Source organism: Meriones unguiculatus, chromosome 11 (genome assembly GCF_030254825.1).
Source record: "Meriones unguiculatus strain TT.TT164.6M chromosome 11, Bangor_MerUng_6.1, whole genome shotgun sequence".
Classification (NCBI taxonomy): domain Eukaryota; kingdom Metazoa; phylum Chordata; class Mammalia; order Rodentia; family Muridae; genus Meriones; species Meriones unguiculatus.
Genome location: NC_083359.1, coordinates 81,054,904 through 81,079,450, shown reverse-complemented (window position 1 = coordinate 81,079,450; position 24,547 = coordinate 81,054,904). Strand labels below are relative to the sequence as shown.

At 43.2% G+C, this 24,547-nt stretch overlaps 1 protein-coding gene across 4 annotated transcripts in view; it reads right to left on the bottom strand.

The window, feature by feature from the left end:
- Nucleotides 1–24,547, bottom strand: part of Tnr (tenascin R) — a 400,956-nt gene that overhangs the window by 82,295 nt on the left and 294,114 nt on the right. For 3 of the 4 annotated variants that reach the window (XM_060364535.1, XM_060364537.1, XM_060364536.1), the window contains 2 exons: nt 2,964–3,527; nt 1,093–1,569 (listed from right to left, as the gene is read on the bottom strand). In XM_060364535.1, coding sequence (XP_060220518.1) covers nt 1,093–1,569; nt 2,964–3,462 — 976 coding nt within the window. In that variant the 5' untranslated portion in view covers nt 3,463–3,527. Of the gene's footprint in view, nt 1–1,092; nt 1,570–2,963; nt 3,528–24,547 lie in introns of those variants that run through there. The other variant, XM_021646973.2, reaches the window with a different exon arrangement.

Sequence of the window (24,547 nt, the reverse complement as noted above, 5' to 3'; positions counted from 1 at the left end):
GAAAACAATGAAAATAATATGATTTGGAGGAAAAACATGAAAATCACCCCCAGCCCCATGAAATACTTCCATCTCCCTCACTCCTGGATTTAGGTTTTAGAACACCATGGCAGGACACAACTGTTCTATCATTTTCTACAATGTAAGCTACATATGGAGTTGGTTCCTGTCTGTGCTATAATCATCTGGAACAAAATGAGTCATATCTGTTTAATATTCTATACTAATTGTTAGAATGTCAGCTCCTTCGTAATTTCATAAATTAATCCCATCCTACAATCTGTAAGCGAACCAGATAAATAGAGAACTGGAACCATCCTCCCTCAAGCAATGATGTAAGATGCTGAGAGAAAGTCATGGTCAAGGAAGGTACTTTGAAGCAGGTACAACTCATGGCCTCTCGTGAATTAAAGACGAGCTGTATCTAGCATGGTCCCATGACCTTTTTCTACTTGCTGTGATTTGAATATTGTTTGTGTATGTCCCTCTAGGCTTCAGGGGTTAAAATTTAATGCCCATTCTGAGTTATTGAAAGGAGTAAAAACTCAATCTGATGAGATATGGTCATTGAGAAGTGGGGTCATCATAGTGGACCCCATGATTGAAGCCTAGTAGCTTAATAAGGAGACAAGCAGGTATACACAAGGCTCCCTATCTCTTGTCACATGACTCGTTGTACATGACTCGTTTGCCACTCTGCCAGCAAGAAGGCTATTACTAGATAGAGCTACTTCGTCTTGAATTTCTAGAACTATGATCCTAAAGAAACCTCTTTATAAATCACCCTACTGTTTTTGTGTTATTTGGCAACAGAGAATGAGCTAATATGCCAGCTGCCCTACCTTAAAAAACAGTAGTATTTAAGTACCTTAAAGTGTTGTCATCCCTGCTATCATGTCGTTGTTCTAGTGTCAGGGGTGGGCATCCAGATCTCATCCTGAATGTGACCTCACCAATTGTTACAGACTCAAAAGCAGTTACCTCAGAGAGCAAATGAGCACAAACCAAACTGGGAATTATTTTGCCCAACCTCTTCCCCCATCCTTCCCCTCCAACCAACTGGAGCTAGCCCCAGAGTGTTCCCCTTCCTACCTGCCGAGCAGTCAGGGCCCTGGTAGCCCTCCTCACAGATGCAGAGCCCCTCCTGGCAGTGTCCTCGTCCACTGCAGGCATTCAGACATTGCCGCTGGCTGCAGTCCTCACCAGCATAGCCCTCTTGGCACAGGCAGGTACCGTTGGCACATTGCCCCTTCCCTGAACAGTCCCCGGGGCAGCGCAGCTCCCCACAGTCCTCGCCTGTATAGGGCTCCTCACAGACACATTCACCGTCCACGCAGAGCCCTCGGGAACTGCAGTCTGTCGGGCACCGGAGCTCAGAGCAGTCATCTCCGCTGTATTCACTGTCACAAATGCACTGGCCATCGACACACACGCCCCGGCTGGAGCAGCCCAGTGGGCAGTAGGGCTCTGAGCAGTTCTTGCCAAACCAGCCTTCATTGCAGACGCAGCCACAGGACTCAAAGCTAAAGTTGCCATGGCCGCTGCAGTGAGGGACATAGTCCAGTTGTCCTAAAATAGCCAAGTAGATGGTCAAAGGGCAGCAGTGGCCTCTTGTAAAGGGTACTGGGGAGGGGTGAGCAGAGACCGAGTCTCATCCCTTCATCACACTGGTGCTGGTGAGCGTTAACTACGACCTAGTTTAGTACAAATTCAACTTAATAAATATTTTCACCCTGTGTAGTTGTCTATGCCTAATAGAGCTCTGGGGGTAAAGATGGATGGGCCATTGTCTCCTCACAGATCAGCTTCAGAGCATCTTAGGTTAGGTTCCCTAGAAGTGACTTATTAAAAACTGTTCCCAGAAGACACTTTCAATAGTGGGTTGGGTGTGTGTCTGTGTGTGTGGGTGGGTGGGGGGGATCAGGAATGTGGCTGAGCCAGAGTGGGGTTATGCAAAGTCCCAGGAAGAGTGACTCAGGTTCTTCCAGAGATGAACACTTGCACCCAAGATGATATAATGCTGTTCCTTGTCATCCAGGACCTGAACTATGTGAGTCTGAGGAATCTTTCGGGTGGAGAAAGCAGGGCACAACACTAACTGGGGCCAGCTAATGATAGCTGTTACTTATATGATGTTTATTGGGAGCCAGGCTCCCATCAGACCAGGTGAGCTAATAGTTAATAACTCCTTATTGCTCTAGTATGTCACTATTTGTAGCTGAGGAAGGAAAGGCCTGAGCTATATGGCTTGCTTAGATCACAAGCCAGAAGTAGCATAGCAGATCTGAACTCAGAGTTTGACTCTGAAGTCTTGATCACACATACAGTGAGGAACAGATGGGCAAAGACAGAGGTAAATCCAGTGACCATTCAGCCTTTTGGAGAAAGGATACAGTGTGTTTGTGTGTGTGTGTGTGTGTGTGTGTGTGTGTGTGTGTATGTGTGTCAAGTGGCTCAGGATAAAACTTCCATCTTACAGGAGAAGATGTGGCCAGGTCCTCTGAGACCTTAATGACTCGGACAGGAGAAAGGCTGTGAGCGAGTGAACAGAGCACCACATTCTCTAGTCAGTCAGGTTAACATGAACAGATATCAACTCAACAGCCTGTGAAAACCAAAGATGAATGAAGACAGACATCAAATTCCCTGTCTGCCATCAAAGTTGCAGTGCTGAGCCGATGTGCCATTACCTGACTCATCCCCCCAAAATCAGGTTAATATATTTCGTACTGGGTAAATGGTGTTGAGAATCCCTGAACCAAATCCCCAGGCGATGGCTGCATTTAGATCTTACAGATGACACATTAACTGGGACTTATGTACCAGGCATGTTTTTCTTTGACCCCGTGAAGAGATGCTGGGTTTTCCTTCCTCTCATCCCACCTCCCTCTCCACTTAGTTCTCTCCTCATCCACCAGGGCTGCGAGGGCAGCTCGCCAGGCTGCGAGCCCTTCAGACTCTACCTGTGGCAGCATTTTCCTGACAGCAGTTGGTGCTGCACTGGTCTCGCAGCACTGACACCTCCCTCTCCAGCATCTCGATCCGGCTCAGCAGCTCCTGCAGCACCTGGGCAGAGCTTGCACATGGGCAGGTTCTTTTGGGGAGGTTGATCCTGTGGGTGAACGTGACCTGGCTTTCATGGTCTGAGGTTTGGCCTGTATATTCTGCTAGAGTGTCATCCTCAGCACTCACTTCCTGCTCAGCTGAGGCCTCCAGCCCTGAGGCACAGAGGCTTTCCAGTGGTACATTGATGTTATACACGTGGTTGAAGACCATAGGCTGTTCCTTGCTGGATGTGTTGTAGCTGGGAGCCTGTCCGTCCTCCTCCACAGTTTGTCTCTGGACCCTTTCTGTGGTCACCTCCAGGCGACACTCAGAAGGCCTAAGCATGGATCCCAACAGGATCAGGTTTACCCCAATGAGCATGTTCTTCAAGACCACTGTCTCCCCGTCAATCACCATCTTCTCAGCCAGAGAGAGCTTGGTTCAAGATCTTTCTATAATAGCCAGCATGGAGTTACAGGAATCTGCAAAAAAAGAACACAGGCATTCAGATGAGCTCTGAAACATATACCTGGGTACCACAGCTCCCATTCTGTAAAGCTAGAGCATAAATAGACAGAAGTTCTCTGGGGCTGTGGGAAGAGACAATGGTTTTAGGTCAGTAAGCTGGGCCTTTGTTTTCTCAAAGACTGGATTCTTGATAATGGACAGCCCTCCTACATAAGGGTATTGTTGTGGCTTTAATTTCAAATGGCCCCCTCCCAAAGCTTGGTTGACAGCTAAAGGATATTTGAGAATTAGACCATGAGGGATCATAATCTATTTATTTCATAATAGATTAATTGCTTGATGGATTCATACATTCGAAGCATTACCTGATTGGAAGGTTGTGATGGTTTGAATAAGAATGGCCCCCATAGTCTCATATATTTGAATTCTTAGTCACCAAAGAGTGGTACTATTTGAAAAGATAGGAAGGATTAGGAAGTGTGGCTTTGTTGGAGGAAGTGAAAAGCCCACTCTAGTGGGCTTTCAAAACTCATGAAGTTTTGAAACAGGCCCAGAGTCTCTTTCTCTTTGCCTGTGGATCAAGATGTAGCTCTCAGCTACTGCTCCAGCACCTACCTGCATGCTACCATATACCCTGCCATGATGATGATGAACTAGACCTCTAAAACTGTAAGCAAGACCCCAACTAAATGCTTTCTTGTTCAAGAGTTGCGTTGGTCATGGTGTCTCTTCACAGCAATTGAACAGTGACTAATCAAGGGCATAATCTTATCCCCAGACATTTCTGTCTTCTCTTTGCTTCCCAGATGCCAGGAAGTGAGCAGCTTTGCTCTGCCTCACCCTTCTGCCACGATGGACTGAACCCTTTAAAATGAGACAAAAAAAAGTCCTTCCTCCCTGAAGTAGCATTTCCTGGTCTTCTGTCATAGCACTGAAATGTCAGACTAACGTAGTCATTTGGGCACAGAATACATTCATCTGCCCCCACAGTGTGTAAGGAATTTCTAGAACACATGCCGGGAGTGGAGGCTCTGTGGACAGCCTCTCCCATTGAAGATAGCTCAAAGCTTCTCTTCACTTCTAAATGAGAATTAGAGTGTAGGGGACAACAGAAACTTAGGGGTGCTCCATGTGTCCTCAAATATTTATGAAGGGACCTCGATGGCCATGTCAAATAACATATCCATCAACTCTTTTAAGCTCGCCTGCTCAATACAGGTTGACTTTACAATAACCGACCAGCCAATTAATGTAGTTCCAGGCAGTTTGTGATTGTTAATTATCCTTGGGTACATTTGTGATTTATCTGGGATGATGTGAGCCGAGCTTTGTTTTAATCTTCTCATTAGTATAGTCCCAGTGCTCTGTGACCACAGGGTGCCTTTCTTCCGAGGTCCTGTTTAAATTGCTAAAATAATGAATTAGCTCCTCCGTTGGTTACCTAGTCACCAAGAACCATGCAGTATAATAAATTCACAGCAATAAAAATCAGTTTTACAAAAATTATATTTCCTTTCCATTCCCTGTGTAAAAGGAAAAAAAAAGAGACTCGGACATTTCGGTTCTCAAGTGAAGTGAGAGCTCCTAAGAAGATTAAGGACTAAGGGGCCAAGTAGCTGTAACTGTGAGCCTGAGAAGAAGGTGGTGAATGTCAGTTAATACTCCCTGGCTGTGCACAGGGCACAGATGGCACTGCGCACGCACACATGATCTTACTCGACCCCTCGGAGAGTCTCATCTTATAGCAAAGCAATTTCAATTTCTGCCTAGAAGGGTTGAGATGGGAAAGCTGGCCAGACTGATCCCAAGCCCCTGTGTTCTTAACAACTGTGCTTCAATGTCTTCTTTTCTTTTCTTTTTTTTTTTTAGGAGTGTTAAAAAAAAGGGGGGGGGAGTGCTCAAACTTGGGCTCATGGCACACATTTTTATTGCTAGTATATGGGAAGTGGAGGCAGGAAGATTAGGAGTTCAAGGCCAGCCTCCGTTACATAGCAAATTTAAGATTAGCCTGGGCTATGTGAGACTCTTTTTTTTTCTTTATAAGTAAATGTTCATTTTTTTCCCTCCTCTTTTTATAGAAACTGTACATTCTACAACTTTCTCAAAAACACTAAAGTTAGGAAATTTGCTTGGGTGTGGTTCACTGCTTCTTTTTCTCCCAAGAAGCATTCTTCTCTCATAATTTCCTTCCTGTCCTAACATTCTTCTGTGAGTGCCCTTCTTGTAGTGCTTGCCGTGCTAGGCCACAGGCTCCCTGTGTCTGATTTTACTACCTGGCTTGCTAAGTTGCTTTGAGTCAGACCATGTCTCATCTGCATCTTACGGCTGTGTATTTAGGACATGAAAACACTCAGTATTTAGTAGTTGAATGAATGGATGGGCAGATTCATGAAAGGATAAATACATCAATGATTTAATGAGTAAATGCTCAGTGAGCAAAAGGTTGAATTTTCCTCCAATTCATTTAATCTCTCTCCATTAACCCTAAATTACTTACTGTTCTGTTCATTTTCAGCTCTGGACAATATCTAAGATTTCATTGAATTAGGAATAACAGGTATTAGTGACCAGCATGAAGATCATATCTTATTATTCTGCTCTTATGTTACATATTGTATTATTTTATGTCCCCATTTCTAATATGGAGAGGAAGCAGGGCAGAGCAAAGCTGCCTAGACTGCCAGTCTGTTTTGGCTCAAACCTCATCCCCATAAATGTTTATCTATGGGAAGGCCACTTAACCTCTCTTTGAGCTTTGCTATCTGTAGTGTGGAGATAAATAATGGAAGCAATTTTATAGAATTGGAGTGGTTACTCTGCTATTTTATACTACATATTCAGTACCTAATATTGACTGAAATAAACAAATACCATTTTCAGAACGTTTGCTTCTTCTCTTATTTAAAGACTATCCTGAATTTTTGGAGGCATGGAAAAGATCTTACTAGTTGGCATCAAGAAAGCCCAGCTCATAGTTTATCCTTGAACAACGATGATGAGATCCCAGAGATACTGTGGGAGATGCCAATCCATTGGTCACATGTAAACAAAGCAAATCTACCTTGGGACTAGATGGACTGACATGTCTAAACTAAATTGACCCCATAGCTGTAAGCTCTATCCTGGCTCCTCTAATCTTAGGCTACATTTGTCTTCCCATTTTGAGTTGCTCCAGGCATTACGTTCTTGGATGTCCCTTCTGTGCTCCTTTAATGACTACACCATTGCTCTGTGAAAAGTCCTTCACACATACACAAGGCCTTGCTATCTTTCTTAACTAAACTTTGTCTACCTGACTCACATTGATATTGAAGAATAATATTTTCTTATGGAAAGTGTGAAATTGTTACGTAAGACTCTGTAGCACTTAATATAGATTTTTGGTTAATTGTAGATAGGAAGTAAGTCAAAGAATAAATGATGTTATAAATGAAAAGAAGGACCAGTGAGAGGGAAATTATGAGGGAGAAAGATGCTAGATTCTATGTTTAGGTCCAAAGTAGCCACTACAAATTGTAGAGATAGGGAAAGTTAGAGTTTTGTATGAGAAAATGGTCAATATTTTAGTCAATAAATAAACTTACGTAAATAACTCAACTGAGTAATTTTTGTAAGCCCAAATTATTTTTTAAACTTAGGCTTTATTAATTGAAATATAGAATGAAAAAATAAACAGAGGCTTGTCTGCCCTTACTGCACCAATAATTGATCAGTTCTGGGTAACTATCATGTTGAAAGAATGCAAATCTTGTCATCTGAGGAAGAGAAGTTTAGCAGTGTTAAACATCTTCCTGGTATTTTACAATTTCATAGTCTTAGTGGATTTTCAGGAATTTACCCATGACAGAATCCCATAGACAGGCAGCTTAAAAGAGTAGCACTTCAAAATCAAGTTATCTTCAAGGTTGTCTCTTTCCCAGAGCTTTGAGAGGCTCTGTTCATGCCTCTGAGCTGTACGCCCTGGCATTTCTTGCCTAGTGGAGATATCAGCACAACCTCTCTGCCTGCATGTGTGAGTCTTCATGTGGCAATCTTCTGATACACGCACACTGCTGTGCTGGATGGGAGCCCCAACCTACTCCAGCTTGACCTTATCTTAGTGTAGCTAACCATATCTGTAAGGAGCTTACTTCCAAGTAGCTCCCTTTGTGGTGTTGTTAGTTAGGATTTCAACCTAGACACAATGCGGGGAGGGGGACAAGACTCAACCTATAAAGAATACCCATGGTAATTGGAATGGACTATGCACCTAGCAATACTTTATTCTTTCAGTAACATTTGTAAGCTAGAGTGCTATTAAGGAATTCAAGATTTCTTTATGGCATGGATATGGCTTGGGGGAAGCAACCAATCAGGAGGGGGTATCCACACACTAAAATGAGACATCAATCACTCTAGTTTGCTATGGACAACAGGTAAACTCCTATGGTGATTTTCTCTTTTTCTTTCTTTCTATCTAGCTTTCTTTCTTTCTTTTTCTTTTTTTTAAGATGGAGAAAATGAGCATCAGAAAAGGCCAAGTAACTTGACCAAGACTGAATGGCTAATGAATAGAGGAGTTGGTGCTGAGCCCCGCTCTTGCTGACCGGAGCCTGGGTCTTCACTGCTGTTCTATAACCAGCTTTAATTAGCGGCCACATACTGTTCTCATGAAAAGACTCGAGGCTCTTACATTATCAATATTCTCTTCTCCCGGGTTCAGATTTAGGGCTTCTTGACAGCCGTGACTTTTAGCTTAATGTTTTCTCCACAAATCCAGGCTGTTTCCCTAGAAATTGCTTCAGTCTCTCCTCCTTGGGGGAAAGCTTTTCTGATGGCTTTTGATTTATAAGTGCCCAACCTCTGCTTTGTCCCAAGCAGCAGGGGAAAAAAAATCCCACCAATAAACTTTGCTACTCGAGGAGGAAGGTAGCTTTAAACCTGCCCCTTCCTAGGAAGAGCCTGGCCCTGCCAGCCGTTACAGAGAGCCAGACCTTGGTGTACGTAGCTTTTTTTAGCTTCCTTCTGTACTCTGAAACTCACAAGGCACAGGCCACCGTTGACCAGACCACTGGTTGGTCTGCTTTCCTCTTAAGTTGCTTTTCTAGAATGAGGCAGAAAGGAGGTGGGGGATGGAGGATGAAGGCTCCAGCCAAAGTCAGCTCCACCAGAAGAGGGGAGAAACAAAGCTATATGAGGTGCCTGCGCACCAAATAGGCCCTTAGCTTTTTCTAAACTTAGGTCAATGATTATTTTAAAGTGGCTTTTCTTTCTGTGTCCCTGAAAGCTTCCCTTCCCTGACTTCATCCTCCACTTCTGTCTCCTCATTGTTATCGAGAATGCTGGCCATTATGCAGGAGGCTGATTTTGTCCATGTTTTTAATAATGGTGGTGGGCCATTATTTTTGTAAATGTTCTAGGAATACCCAGCCTGCTGCAGCATACGTGGAATGCTGCATTATGGTTTTCGCCTGCTCTGAAAACCATATCCTGCCCATGGTGTAAAGTGGTGGGCACCTACTGCAGCCAGATACATGGTAGTTCTTCTCTAAAGATGGTTCCTTTCTTCCTTATTTCTTCATATATGTCAGGTGGTGGTTAGGCAAATAAGCAGGAGTCAAAAACGGGAGCCCAGAGGTCAGTAAGTTATGTAGACTAGTGTGGTAGGAGAAAGGGATGCTGTAGTCAGAATGTTTGCATTCTCTTCACCTCCACAAATTTTATGTTGAAATCTTCACACCCAGAGTGGTGGTATTTGGGATCATAGGGCATAGTCCCCATAAACAGGCTTCATGCTCTTATAAAAGCCCTTCTAGGGAGATCTCTCAGCAGCTGGAGGGTACCTCATAAGATCCAGAGAATGAACTCTTAGACTCAGGATTTGCCAACCCCTTACTCTCTGGTTCATGGCCCCTAGAAGGGCATGCAATAAATTTCTGTTCATTATAAACTACCCAGTCTGTGATATTATTTCACTGTACTTGCATAGTAGATCCAGGCAGTGGAAAAGGAGGGAAAATCAGAGGAAGAAGGCAAAGAAGAGAAGACAGGGAAGGAATCAGGAAGGCACCTGGTTATCAAGAGAAACAGGCAGGAATTCCACAGGTAGGATGAGAAAACACAAACCTGAGGAGTAGATAATACACCCCAAGTTCAATGGCACTCGAACAGTTGTGAGCAAGACAGATAGCCAATGACCCAACAAATGAGAGTGCAAAGGAGTTGCAGTAGTTCGGTAGATTGATACTCAAGAAGTCATGTGCTTCTATTGATTCATTTCCTCTGTTCCAGCTTCCTTATCAATATAATTATCATGGCCAGTACCAGAGGTGTCTCCGGGCAATTTGTAAGAGGTGGATAACGGGATCGTCCTTAAGGCTGATTTACTGCCGAGTTAATGAGGCAATCCCTCGTCTCTAGGGAGGTCTGTGGGGAGGCCAAGTCACCCTGCCGGGGTTGAAACCTTTTCTGCTACCTAAAATCCTTCTGACATGGCTCTTCTTTCCCTGCCTCTCCCCTACACCCTCCTCTGGATTTATTTCTTCACACTGAAGAGATCTCTGAAGGTTCTAGAAAAACATTCTGTGAGTCATCAGCTTTCACAGACATGGTGAGGGAAAGGAAAGAACTGGTCGCAGAAGCAGGGATGAGGTTGGGGACCGGATTAGAGGAAAGATGGAGAGAGAGAGAGAGAGAGAGAGAGAGAGAGAGAGAGAGAGAGAGAGAGAAAGGGGGAGAGAAGCAGCCAGGAGCCAGTATGTATCTGGCTTTTCCCCCTTCATTTTCTTTCTTTTTGGTCAAAGGTGATGGTGGGCAGAGGGAACTCAGGGTGAAAACAGGAAAGACTGGGTGTATAGGTTGTTGGGTAGGTAGGGAAAGGGCATTCCCGCAGGGATGGGTAGCCAGTGTTCTTGCTTAGATTTTCTAGCTCCTGCCAACCTTAGTCTCCACTTAATCCCTAGGGGTGATTTATAAACCAGAAGCGTATCTGTAGGAAAAATGACACTTTTTGTGCTCCCTCCCCCCTCCTGTAAGTTAGAATTGGTTTAAAAATAGTCCCTTCTCTGCCGTTAGGATGCTCTGTCACTGGGGAAAGAGGGTAATTATGAAAGACGAGGGTGTAATATGATTACAGCCGGCCCCATTGTGTCAGTGGAGGCAGAGCTGGGCTGCTGGGAGAAGGCAGAACTGGCTGTCTCCATCAGCACTGGGCCTTTATTGGGCCTGTCAGATTTCTGAAAGGAACCTGAGGGCAGAAAACTCCCAGCAGGCAGGACTCCATGGCTGGCCTAGAGCTGACAGAAGGACTAGGGGTGGGGTAAAATGATATACTGGGCCTGGCTGGGGTGTTGCCATCCACCAAGCCTGGCTCCCCAATACCCCTAGTCATATACATTTTGATGTATTCATATGTGGGAATCTATAGGAAGAGTCTTTGGTTCAGTATCTAATGGATCCACCTTCGTTGGTTGGCACATGTCTAGAATCCAGTATGTATCAGGCTTCGTGTCAGCATGGATTACAGGTACTGCAGTGGCGGAGAGGGGAATCTGGGTGCTGCTCTTGTCCTCTGGCTTCATCTTGTACTCTCTGGGAGAACTCTAATTGCCCTGACCTCCCAGAGTAGCCACTTCTTCATCTGAAAAATGGAGTCGTGAAATAGCAATCACAGGAATGATGCAGAGAGTGATCAAAATCTCCACACTGAGGGGGAGGTCATTCAAACCCCTGCTTCAAAACACAAGTGGCAGGGCTGGGCAAAATCTCTTACTGGGGACACATTTCTTTCTGGTCTCTGTGGCAGACAGAAAGACTTGCCTGGTAATTTCAGCTTCAGATTTTTATGATGATCTCAGGGTTTTTGTGATTTTTTTTTTTTTTTTTGGAGGGGGAGATAGATATCCTATTTAGGTAAAGGTAAGCATTTATCCAGTTTTATAGACTCTGGAGAATTGTAACATCTGTAGAGCAACTGACAACTCTATCTTATATATGGCCTGTTTGATGATCACTGCAGCTGATAGGATTAGTCCTACTTCATAGGTGAAACTCAAGTCTGGGGGTGCTTTAAAGAGTTTCCCACAGTAAGTTAGAGCCAACCGAAGTGCTGCATCATATTTCAGGCTCTTCATTGAGTAACAGAGGTACAGCCTCCCCCCCCCCATCAGTTGCCCTCATCCTTTGGAAATAGGTAGGGCATAAATAATGAATTGCTAATTAATCTTAACCATTTTGGTCAAATGTTCTTTTAAGATCCTGACCTTTCTCCATCATTAATGACTATTTTTCATCTGTGTTTCTTCAGCTTGGAGAACAGCATGTCACCGCTTGCTCTTCAATTATTCTTCTTGAAGACTCACATTACCTTTCATCTTCTCTCCATTTAATAAACTGTGAAGGAAGTTCTACTGCAAAAAAAGATTGCTAGCCATCCTGCACCCCAAACTTATGGTTTCTGTCTCCTGTCCAAGATTCCTCTTAAAACAGATTGAACAATTGGTTTAGAATATAAGGCACAGTCTATGCTTTCATGGAATTTATAACCTAGTTGAGGTAACCAGATACATAAGAGCCTAAAGAACAAGAGGTACTCTATTTTAGTGTAGTAAACTGAAGATCATTCATTTTAAGTTTAATAAGCATCCCACAGCAAGTAGAGATCAGTGTGGGAGAAGGCTTCCGGAAGCAGCAGTGTCTCAATCCAGATGTAAGGGTCGAGGATAGGAGCTGTGAAGTAGGTAGGGCAAAAATAGTAGTGTAAGCAGAAATAATTAGAGCCCTAAGACTAAATGCAAGGAAGTCTGGCCTCCAGGGGAATCAGCTTCTGTCTTCATGAAGGCTTTAACTCCAGTGCATGCATGTATGCATGCCTGTGTACGCCTATCAGGAAAGGGGCCAGCTAGGCATTATTGACGTTTCCAGAGCCTCATGTGCATGGACTAGAGGGTCTTGGAGCCAATCTGAGATTGCAACTTTTAATAATTATAAATGTAACTATAGGAAATGATTTGCTTGATTTTTAAGATAGCAAAATTTTTTTAGAAAGACAAATCTTAGGAGAAGGTATCTTTAATAATGATATCTACCCATATGCAGAATACCACAAGAATTTACCTGTTCGGAAACTACCCAATGACAAGCTTACATATCAAATTCATGCTGTTTCCAATCATATGACGTAGTTGTCTTGGAGTTGATCTTTCTAGCAGGAACCAAAATAATTATACACACTTTGGCTTGCCATTACTATCTTCAGATGAGTTGAGTGTTGGCGGTGGCAACTTATTAAAGTTTGGCTATACTGGTCTACGGGAGTTATTGACTTCATTGTGTAAATTATGCCTTTTAGAGCATGAAATAGCACCATCCTGACCCAGAAACTACAAGCAGGTGAAGCATGCCTTCTAGTGCATGAAATAACATAATCATTTTCTACTTGAAATCTGAAGAAGCTCTGAGAGTAGTGGTGTATAGCGCACAACTTGCTTAATTAAATTTAGTTATATGCTGGCTGCACGCCAGAAACTGTGCCAGGGTCCATCAGAGGTGCTGGGGCCAGCTAGAGAAGTGCTAGGCAGCTCCCTATGTATCTGGAGAGAAGGTATTTACATAGCAAGGATAAACAGTGCACCATGGTGAGTACCATGTCAGAGACACTGAAATTTTTTCTAGGAGCTCAGTGGCAGCCTGCCTCTGACTCACCATAAGACTACCTATAGAAAGGTCAACAGGAAAGGTGACCTTTGAACTGGGGCTTGAATAAAACTAAAAATTTTGGGAGGAGGGCGTAGTGAAAGACAAACGAAATGAGAGGTGCAGAGAATGAGGAAGACAATACTCATGGTTCCTGGGATTGTGGGATATCTGGGGTTTCTGTTTTCAGAGGTGAAGGGACTAAGATGTCAGATCACCTTGGTTGGTGTCTTCAGAAAACTGCCTGGAGGCTTATTCAGCCATATAAAGAATGATGTCATGCCATTAGTAGGAAAATAAATGGAAACGAAGATCATCCTGTTTAGTGAGATAAATCAGCCTCACAAAGAAAAACTATTTTACATGCTCTCTCTCCTATCAGAAGATGGAGAGGACAGAATGTAGAACTAAATGGGATATTACTAGGGACAGAAAAAATGGAGATGACAGGGATAAGGAAGAACAACAGGGGGTGAACATAATCAAGTTATATGTAAGCATGGAAATGTCCTAATGAAATCCCTTTGTATAATTTACATATGCTAACAAAAATTAATTAACTTTAGAATAAGAAATAAGTAAATGGAATTTTCTCTGTGTCTGTGGGCCTGATGAATCATTGGCATTTTTCCCCCCTAGAACCTCACATGGTTAAGGAGCCCAGTGACATTTGCACTTACAATTGTTCCCAAAGATCAATTCCAAACTGAAAAAGGATTTAAAAAAAAAATTGCACTTACTTAATTTGTAAAGTTCAGATTAGCACTCCTCATTAGTTTAGGGAGTGGGTTTTCAAGGTACGTAATTTCTTTAATTCCTTTTCTCCCACTCACTTTCTGATAAAAACCATTTTGGTCTCCATTAAAGTGCAACACATCATCTTTGCTCATTATCGCTAAAAGGGGCACCTGAGGAATTAAATAGCATTTTTATTAGTTGTTAAGTCCTAAGTCTGTACTGTACAACATTAGGTTTTTAAATGTGTCTGATCTGAACAAAGACAAGAATTGGCGGTTTAGCTTTGAGGCGCCACCTTGCTGGCAAGTTATCAACAGATGGCATGGAGTGAGCCCTGAGTGTAGCTGGGCCATTGAGGACTTGGCAAGTGACAACTACCCAGAGGCCTCAGAGTGTTCCTGTGCGATGGAACAGGGTACAAAAGTTGTTTACTACGAGGATGCGGAATGCTTCAAGCAAATTGGGACCTGAAATATTTTACCTGAAATAACTTGATATCTAAGTACCTTTGCTCAGCATTCTCCTTCCTTGCACACCACAATGCCTGAGCCCTTTCCACAGTCCTGGAGAGACTCACTGCTCACGCATGGCTTCTCTTTGCCTTTATAACCCTCTCTTTCCTTTTCCCAGAGCTTCCTATGCTGCCAAGAGAAAGCCCAGCATGAACTCAGTGAGGAGGGGGATAAGATCCCTGTTCCTTCTTCAGAGAGACTACCTAGAGCTGGCTTTGCCCCTAAATTGAAAGGTACAAAGAGGGTTCAAGGGTAGTGCTTTTCTCTTCATGGCTGTCCCTCTAATTTCTTACACAGCCCCCTGCCCGTTTGGAGACTTGCAGACCTATGTACTGTGACCTCAGTGATCAACGGTGTATGTCAAGAACTTGCCCCCGAATTTCCATGTTGGGACTTGGCTTGCTAGGAAGGGCTTTTAAACCCACATCTTTCCTCCTAGCGTGGCTCTGCTAAAAACTCATTTCTTCCATGTGTCCTCCCTTCCTCTGTTAGTCAAATGCCAAAGTAATACCAGAGAATACTGGCAATAAATTAATGCCTTCTGAAAACCCATTTGGAAACAGGTAGGCCTTAAACCATAAATAACTATGACATTTTCATTTTAACAACAGCCGTCAACTAACCTAACAGTGGACATGGTTCAGTGTGGCTTCATGTTGAGGCAGAGAGCAAGATTCATGGGCTGTAAAAGGTCCCAGCATTTTCCCTCACATTGATCTTTCTACCTTTCCCCTTTGAAAAACCGTTAAAATGAGTCAGAGTAGGAGAACACCTGGCATCTCTGGAGCTCATTAAGAGTCTCCAAGATGTTTTCATTCACATCCACTTGGTTGGTCCTTTGAGCGGTTCCGTGTAGAATGCAGAGTAAGCACACCGTTCCTCATGGCAGATGAGTAAGGGAGGCTCATTCCTATGAATAACATGTCACGAAATTACTGCTGAAGAAACCTAGCTTTCTGAGGACAATCTCTGCTATTTCTAAAAAATTCACTGAGAAGAAATGCGGTCCCTGTCTTTTATGAAGTTGTTAACCTCACAGGGAGACTAGAAAAATACAGTGACCCTAAAATAAATAAACAAAACCACAATCTTATTTGTTTTTACATTTCAGCAGGAAAGTGTCTTGTAAATTAGAAAAAAAAAAAAAGTCCCAATTCAGACTTCACTTTCTCCACTGTCATGACACTTAGGTGCTTGAATGAACAGCTGGCTCAGGTAAGGATGGGGAAGACTCTAAATCCCAGACATACGGTGCAGTGGTGCCTGGGTAGAGGCTTAAGCTGCTAGGCCCATGTACATCTGACAGAGCAGAAGGCAACCTTGTCTTCTTTCTCTCTCTCTCTCTCTCCCTCTCTCAAGAATTTCTTCAACAACACTCTTGCTCCAGAGTATCGAACTATGCCCAGAGAGGCTTGCAGATTTCCCTAGCAACAACTCAAAGCATGGCTCCTTCTTGGGAGTTTGCAATGGGAAAAGCTATCCTTTTTATCCTTGTTTGCATTGTCAAACAGGATTCCCGCTGGGAAATCATTAGCATGGTATTCCCTCTGCTGAGCAAGGCATCCGCTTGCTCAATTCACTGAGTGCAAAGCCCAGAGAAGGTGAGCTATTTCCCAAAATGGCTCTGATAAATTTCTATGCTTTATTTATCAGGGGTTGTATTTGAAGATAATTATGAAATAGGCAGTGATATGTCCTTAGATTATTCTGGAATTTTATACCTCCATTTGCCTAGATCTACAAATGTACCTAGAATGATCCAAACTTTTTATTTGCAGGATAAATCTACAGTATTAAGTTAGCAATAAATATTTATTGCTTTTCTCTAAAATAATAAAAATCACTGGGCATCTCCTAGAAGAATGAAGCTCCGGAGTCGTAGCTGGCTTTGCATTTGATTTAGGAAGGGGAAATTCTCGTCACCTTCCAGAAAAACCTATCAGACAGAATTGTTGATTCAAAGCCTGTGAATTCTATCCTCCTGCAATATCCACAGTATGAGGGCTGGGGACGGGACTTTCTTTGACTGATACATGCATAGTCTAGGCACAATAACAGGCTGTCTTCAAGAGTTTTTTTTATATTTGCTCATTTAATTCTCACAGCAATTGCGTACACCATTTTATTGTTCCAATTTAGCAGCTGGAGAAACTGAGGCACTGGGAGAGGAAATGATTTGCATGCAGAAATCACAAGGGCCCTTAGATGTGGGCACCAAGATTCCAACACCTTTCTCCAAAGTCTTTGCATCTCAAATGATACTCCAGTAGGCTGGGAAGTGGTCTTTTAAAAAAACAGAAAAAAAAAAAAAAACTGTGACAATCATTTCCTTTTCTGAACGAACTCCAGCGGAACTTGTTACTACACTTATCATAGCAGCTATCTATGGAGTTGTTTGTTTCTCCTGAAGGAAAGCTCCCTAGAGGGCAGGGCCGTAAATGAGGTATCTTTTATCCCCAGCATCTGGCACAGCGCCTGAAGTCTGATGAGGAGTGTCCCCTTCCTCACTTTCTTATACACAGTGCACATGATATATCTTCAGCCATACTGAAATTTCTAAAATGCGCCTCTTGGCCCTGATAGGAAGGGTTTGGTGGAGGGTGGGGAGAATGCTCCGGAGTGTGGGTACCCTGAGAGGATCAGGATACATTGTCCTGCTAGCCATCAGCAATGTGGACTGTTAGGGTGTGAATGTCCTGCAGACCCTGATCCAGCTTCCCTCTCGGATAGCTCGAGAATACAGCTCTTCCTCCCTCACTTTTGTTTTGATTGCTGCTGCCCACCACACTGTGGCTTATTATTGACCTTGGTAACTGCCGGACTGCCCACACCTCGTAATTGTCTTTACCCTTCAGATAGATGTCCATCTTCACTGAAAGGCTCGTATCTCTGATTACTCAGCCCTGGCAGTCTCCCATGGATTTACTTGCTTCTTTTCAGAAATGAAGGAGTGATCTCTGTCTTCTTTGCCCTTGTATTTGATGGGGGCTGCTGTCTGCTGGATGATTGTGGATGGGTCCCTCTAAGGGGCTGCCTCAGGGAGGTTTCAGAGAGACCTGTCTGGTGGGCAGGACACTGTGCTTTGGAGACCCAGTGCCTGTATCTTCTGTCATTTCCGTACACCAGGTTCATGAGCTTGGGCAGTCATGTGACTACTTTGAACCTCAGTTTCCTTACCTGTGAAATGGGAATTAGTTTATGGGGAATCAAAAGCATATGGATGTATTTCATTACATGAACCATGATGGGGTGGCTTGTAAGTGATGATAAGGTGAGATCAGCTGTTAACAGATAAAAACAAAAGGACACGTGTTTGCCATTGATTTGCACATCAGAGTTCATCCTGGGACATCCAGCTGTGGACTCATCTTTCCTCCCTCTTCTCTCCACACCAGCATTAGAGAATGTGCAAGGGGGACAGTGAGTCATCACTGTCTTCTAAATTAATCATGTCACTGAGCAGAACTGAGGATACTTGGGTAACTTTGAGTGACAAATCCCTTGCTACCATTTGTGACGGTGCAGTGTTTCCTGACCCACAAGTGAGGAAACATGGAGATGATCAACAACCCTGAGGAAAATCGTCTCTCCTTTCTAAGTGGGACTGATTAGTGCGTAGATCAAGACCACCATCCCTTAGGAATTCCTAAATTATTCATTGGTTGTTCTTGGGCTCTGTGATGCCTGAAATGGGACTTTAAGGAGCCACCAGGGGTTGAAGTTATTCACTCAGCTAGAGCAGTTGCATGTAAGGCTAAGAGGGAAGCATCAGAACTCTGTGCCATGAGTTTGTCCTGAGCTGGGTGACAGCATGATCCTAGGCAGGACTGAAGGAGAAGATGTACTGTGCTTTGAACGTGATCACCCAAGGTCATATGCTGAAAACTTAATCCCCACATTTCCATGGAAGTAGGGCTTTGGGAGGTTTGGTATTGGATGAGGTCATGGGGTTTGGCAGTGGTGGCTTTTTAAGAAGAGGGAGAGAGATGGAGCTAATATGCCTCTTGAAACACCTGTGCGGTGACGCAGCAAGAGGCTCGTGGCAAATGGCTGTTCTCTGCTCTCAAGTTCCTAGGCACTGTTGCTGTTAGCCAAGTAAACTTTGGTTCTCATCTTAAATGTTTTTTATAGCTACAGAACATGGCATGAGACAACAATGCAGAAAATCCAAGGTGATGCCAAGATCAATTAATAATCACAGAGCAGGATTAGAGCCTCAAGGATCAGAATTAAAAGAAGAGGTAGCACCCCAAGACCAGTTTAGAAAGGCCACTAGTTAAGGGGTTTGAAGTGTGTGCCAGAATCTTAGCACTGATCGCATGAAGTTGAATCAGGTGTGTTTATGTTGTTAAAGGAAAAAAAAAATCTGATTAGGAAAACAATATATATTCATTGTAGAATAACAATAGCATATAGAAGGTTGTGTGTTTTAGGACCCTGGCCCAGCCAGTCATTAAGTTTGGTGTATTTCCTTATATTTTGTACTATGTTCATTTTCATAATTGAAACTGTGTGTTATTGGCAATTGATGTTTTAAACTAGCAAGTCCTTTGAGTTTCCTGTCTTTAGGGAAGTAATGCCTAGGTGACTCTGGGCTTAGGTGGGCTTAGAAGGCAGGCTTACATCACCAGCAGTGCTGAGCAAAGAGCCTAGTAGATTAGACAGAAGCTGGTCCTGGTGAGCCAGCAGGAAAGAGCTGCACAGATCTCTGTAAGAGAATGATTTTTTCCCCCATTTTTCTTCCCAGGTGTAAAGCTTTAGCATGTATTGATAGAGTAACAAGCTATTCTACATTTCTCCTTACTGAGATAAATATGTATAGAATTATATCAACTTTAGCTGTGCTATCTAACCCAATCATATAGCATCCAACTGAAATAATGTACTGGACCAGGTGTATTAGAGAAAGTCTTATAGAGGATAAGGTACGGTCCCTTTTAGGACTCTGTCCTTTCTGACCAACCTGAGCAGCAGAGTCCTTGAACAGATGGACCCGGGGGTCTGCTGAGGAGACATTCAGCAGCAATGACTGAAGCTAGAAGCCTGTGGAAATTAAGGAAGAAAGTCCTTGGGCTCCCACTCTTCACTCTGCGTCATTGGTTTCCACAGAGAAGATATGGTTTGAAGGGAGTTAGAGAGGGATGTGGCTATGAGTAAGAGGAAACTGCTCATTGGGACTGAAGCTGTGCTCAGGAAGATCTTCAAGTACTTAGAGACCAAGCAACAAATGCCATTTCAACGACCCCAGAGGGCAAGTCAAACCCAAGGGTCTGAAAGTAATACATCCATCTTCCAGCTTCCCTGTATCCAGGAGAGGATGCATTCTGCTTCCTAGTGAGATTCTGAGAGCATTCTCACCCTACATGCTATAAACATACCTCAGGGCTCAGGTTTGCGGATCTCATTTGGGGCGTATTAAGGCGTTTTTTAAGACCTGATTTTAAGAATACTCAATGGGCTGACAATGTTCCCGCAAGAATGATAGACTATCTAACAAAAGTCCCAATGCCAGGCATGAGAATCATCCTTTTGGGTTATCGTTCAGGGAAGCCCAAGAGACTCCTCAGTAATAGAGACTGTTGCTTTCGCCCTTGATTATCTCCCCATTGCTGAAGATGCCATTCACTCTGGACTGAGGACTCTGAGGGGCTAAGCTGGATTTGACCTGAAAGCCTCCTCTCTGAGGACGACCTTTTGTAGTGCCAGAAGGTGGTGTGCAAGCTGCCAAGGAAGGAAACAAAGTAATGGCACTACTGAGTTATGACACCTATGAACCACAGTATTGACCAGAAGGTCACAATCATCCTACCTGTGCAATAGCGGCACTCACGTCTTAGCGGTAACCAACAGTTGTCTAACTGGTCTTAAGGCCTCCTCAACAGGTGGGGAAATCATGTCTAGTATTAGAAAGCCAATCAACTCCCTTGGGCTCCTGTGGCCATGGATCTTAGAGGGGAACCTACTATTACCAATACTTATCCTTATACCCACAGATAACTGCAGCTCTCACCCTTCATCAAGAAAGCATCCCTTTGCAACATACAGGTATCATTACAGAAAACTACAACCGGTCGAAATGTAGAGAACAAGTGATTCTGGGAAGCCCATCTACAAACAAGATATCTGTAATCAATTCCTGCTACCATGAAAGGGAGATACCTTACAGGGCCCTATCCCTAGACAAAGGATGCAAACAACCGATGACTGTTGAGAGCAGGAAAAATAGTCTTCCCCAGAGATAAGCCCTGTTATCCAACAATAAGTGATCAGTCTAGAAGTCAGATATGTACAGATCATATAACATATACACTAAGCAGACTGAGAAAGTTACATTTATATATTTAGGCACACACACACACACACATACAAAAATACATATATGTAACAATAATAAAGAAAAAGTAGCCATAAGTCTGAGAGGAAGCAAGTGGGGTATATGGGAGAGTTTGAGGGAGGAAAGAAGAGGAAATGCAGTAATTATATTCTAATTTAAAAGGAAAATATTTAAACAAAAAAATACTTGAAGTAAGAGACAAGATACTGCCATAGCTATGACGCTTGGGGATTGTATAGGCCTGAAGTCTAGTCGAATTGTGCTGGGTGTGTAGTTGTGTGCAAATGATATATTTTTGGATTCTCAGTTTCCTCATCTCCAACATGGAAGTAATCATAGCATTCATCTTATGTGGTTATTTCAAGCATTTAATGCATGGTAGAAATTAAGCATTTACAAAAGGCCTAAAAATTTATACTCTGAAAAATGCTGGAGCCCATGTGGCAAGGCCCTTTCAGGTGCTCCGTGGGACTTGAACTGAATGAGTTTTTCTAACAGGCATGCTCAGTGTAAACATCTTGGGTCATTTTTGAGCATGGGAACAGAATTAGCTTTTGGAAAAACCTGTGATGTCAGTTCCTGAAGAAGTGTCCTTACAAACTATGAAAATGTTCCCCAGTGACAATGGTGGCAGCTAAAAATAATGAGCTGTGTTTTTCTTTTTTCTCCTCATGCATTGCCTACTGCCTCTACATTTGAGCTTGTAAAGTCTAGCATTTATTCAGCATCAGTATAGACTTGTTGTTAGAAACAGACAGCTTCCGCTGTTAACTTTTCCAAGGCAACATTGAGAGCAACAAAGTGTCACAGTGCGGGAGGCCATGGCTTCTGTGGCCTTGCATCAACAGGGTAAGGTCAGGACCACTGCTTTAGATGGCCCCAGCTCCTGCCCCGGCGAGGCAGAGGTTATTCAATCACGGATTAGCAGAGTGCTGCTGGGTCCTACATCAACCAGGAACAGGGCCTTTGACTCTCCAAAGGAAACTGCCTTGGGAGCCTGCTGTGACCAGTGAGATTCAGCCTCCAGAAAGGTACAGCCACCTCATTTTTCTAATATAATTACTCCAAGGGACAGAGAATTTGGAGCTGTGAAATCGAAAACAGTCTGCAGAGGAATGCTTCCTGCCACGCAAGAATGGGCTGAAGGAAGAAAAACATCCTCATGTATAAAACCAGAAACCAAAGGTCTAATTTGCCTGTGAGATGCTCACTGGGCATATTGATGATGGGATGTGGTGTTGGCTCGCTGACTCATCTACCAAGGTTCCAGTAGGTGCTTGGCAAGGTTGGATGCTGGTGCTGTAGCTGCTTCCTGAGCCGGCCTCTGTACTTCCATGACTCATAGACGGGTTAGAAGATAGAAAAGAGCAGCTCTGCTGCTATTTAGTGCAAGCCCAGGAGAAGCTGGATAGTTTCTATGGGCTAAACTTGAATGCGACAGCATTAGCCTGGCTTTTCTTTCAGTCTCCCTAGTCAGACACACTCATAGCCTTTTGGTGTCATGGGAGAACACGCTGATGTAAGGAAGCCTTGACTCAACACAGATAATTTAGAAAACGAATGTTCAAACACCTTCACTCTACTGGTTGTAAAAATGCACTCTCTTTGTAATATACTAACACATTTGTAGTATCTGATATAGAAATTTTATACACACACACACATATATATATATACATATATATTATTAATTAAAACCAAAGTTTCATAGAACAAGTCTTACCTTAACAAATCTTAATTCAATTTCCATCTACTTATTCTGTCCTTCTTTACAAATCTAAATTTTAATTCACTGAATTATTTTATGACTCTTGGGTATATCATGCAATCTTGAAATCTTTCCTTGAGAGGAATGTTGTCCAATGAACATGGAGTACAAACCCCTGAATGTGAACCACATACTCAACTTGCGATTGTCTAGGTGTCACACTAAGTGGGTAAACATGAACAGCTACAATTCATTTTGAAAATATATTTTTACATCGCTAAAATATTTTTTTTTTCTAAGACCAGCAAGTGCTCTTTTTTTTTTTAATAATTTATTTACTTTTATTTTATGTGCACTAGTATGAAGGTGTCAGATCCGTTGGAATTGGCGTTACAGACAGTTGTGAACTGCCATGTGGGTTCTGGGAATTGAACCCAGGTCCTTTGGGAGAGCAGGCAGTGCTCTTAAACCACTGAGCCATCTCTACAGCCCCCTCGCTAAAATATTTTATAAAGTTAGGTTAATAATATTTTCTTTTGGTACAGAGTACACACAAAAATGACCAATGTGATGTTTTCTTCCTTTGCCATTCTAGGTGGTTAGAACCTGGTGGGAATCTTACTGCATAGAGAGCAAGAACTTGTCTTGTAGTCCTGCAGGGCTTGTGACTGTGTTATGAAGCAGCCACTTTGTGTTACGTAGCAGACACTTTGGGAAGAACAGCCAAGCATCATTTATTGTGGTGTTTATAGGGGTATGAGGTATTGGCAACATGGTTTTTCTTTCCTTCTTTTATCTTTCTTTCTTTCTTTCTTTCTTTCTTTCTTTCTTTCTTTCTTTCACTACATTTCCCAGGCATATCTTCCCCAGCACCAAGAAATACATTATAACAGAACAGATGTTTTAGATTAGAGCCTATATTTACTAGTAGGTTCCCTGTCTGTCTTTGGAAAACAGCATAGGGGAAGGCTAAGGAAAAGGACATTCTTCCTTTACAAGTAAACCTAAAGATATACAAGGGAGCAAACACTTTTAGGCAGTAATTGTGCCCTAATAGTAAATCAATGAGTTGGCATCTAAAGCTTTAAAAATTACTGTGTGCTAGAGTTGCCTGACTAGAAGGAATCTTAGCAGAGGGGAACAACCCACCCATAAAATCTTTGACCCCCAAATTACCCTGCCTACAAGTGCAGGGATAAAGAGGGAACAGAGATTGTGGGAATGTCCAACCAGTAACTGACCTAACCAGAGACCCACCTTCTGGTAGAGAGCCAGCCTGACACTATTGACACTTTGCTATGCTTGAAGACAGGAGCCTAGCACAACTGTTGTCTGAGAGGTTCCACCCAGCAGCAGATTGAAACGTGCTGAGACTCAGTAGCCAAACATGGGCAGAGTAAGGGGAGTCTTGTGGAAGTGTGGGGGAAGGATAGAAAGACCCAGAGGGGACAAGAACCCCACAAAAAGACCAACAGAGACAACTAACCCAGACCCATGGGGTCTTATAGAGACTAAAGTACCAACTGAAGAGCATGCATGGTCTGGACTTAGACCCCTACACATATGTAACCAATGGGCAGCTTGGTCTTTATATGAGTTCCCCAGCAGGAGGAGCAGGGGTCTGTCTCTGATACAGATACTGTTGCCTGCTTTTGGATCACTTCCCTCTAGCTGGCTGCCTTGCTTGGCTTCAGTGGATGAAGATGTGCTCAGCGCTGATGTGACTTGATGTGTTGGGGAGGGTTGTTCCAGGGGGAGGGGGACTCCCCTTTCCTGAGAAGAAGGGGAAGGGAGAAAGGAGAAAGAGGGTGTGAGGGTGGACCAGGAGGAGAGGAGGGAGGGGGCTGATTTTAGGATGTAAAGTGAAAAAATAAAAAATAAAAATAAATTACTGTGTGTGTGTATATATGTGTGTGTGTGTGTGTGTGTGTGTGTCTGTCTGTCTGTCTGTCTGTGAGTGTGTATACATGTGCTTATGCCACAACATGCTTGAGGTAAAAAGGCAGAAGTCACTTCCCTCCTACTATACGGATCAAGGGGATTAAACTCAGGTCTTCAGTCTTGGTGGCA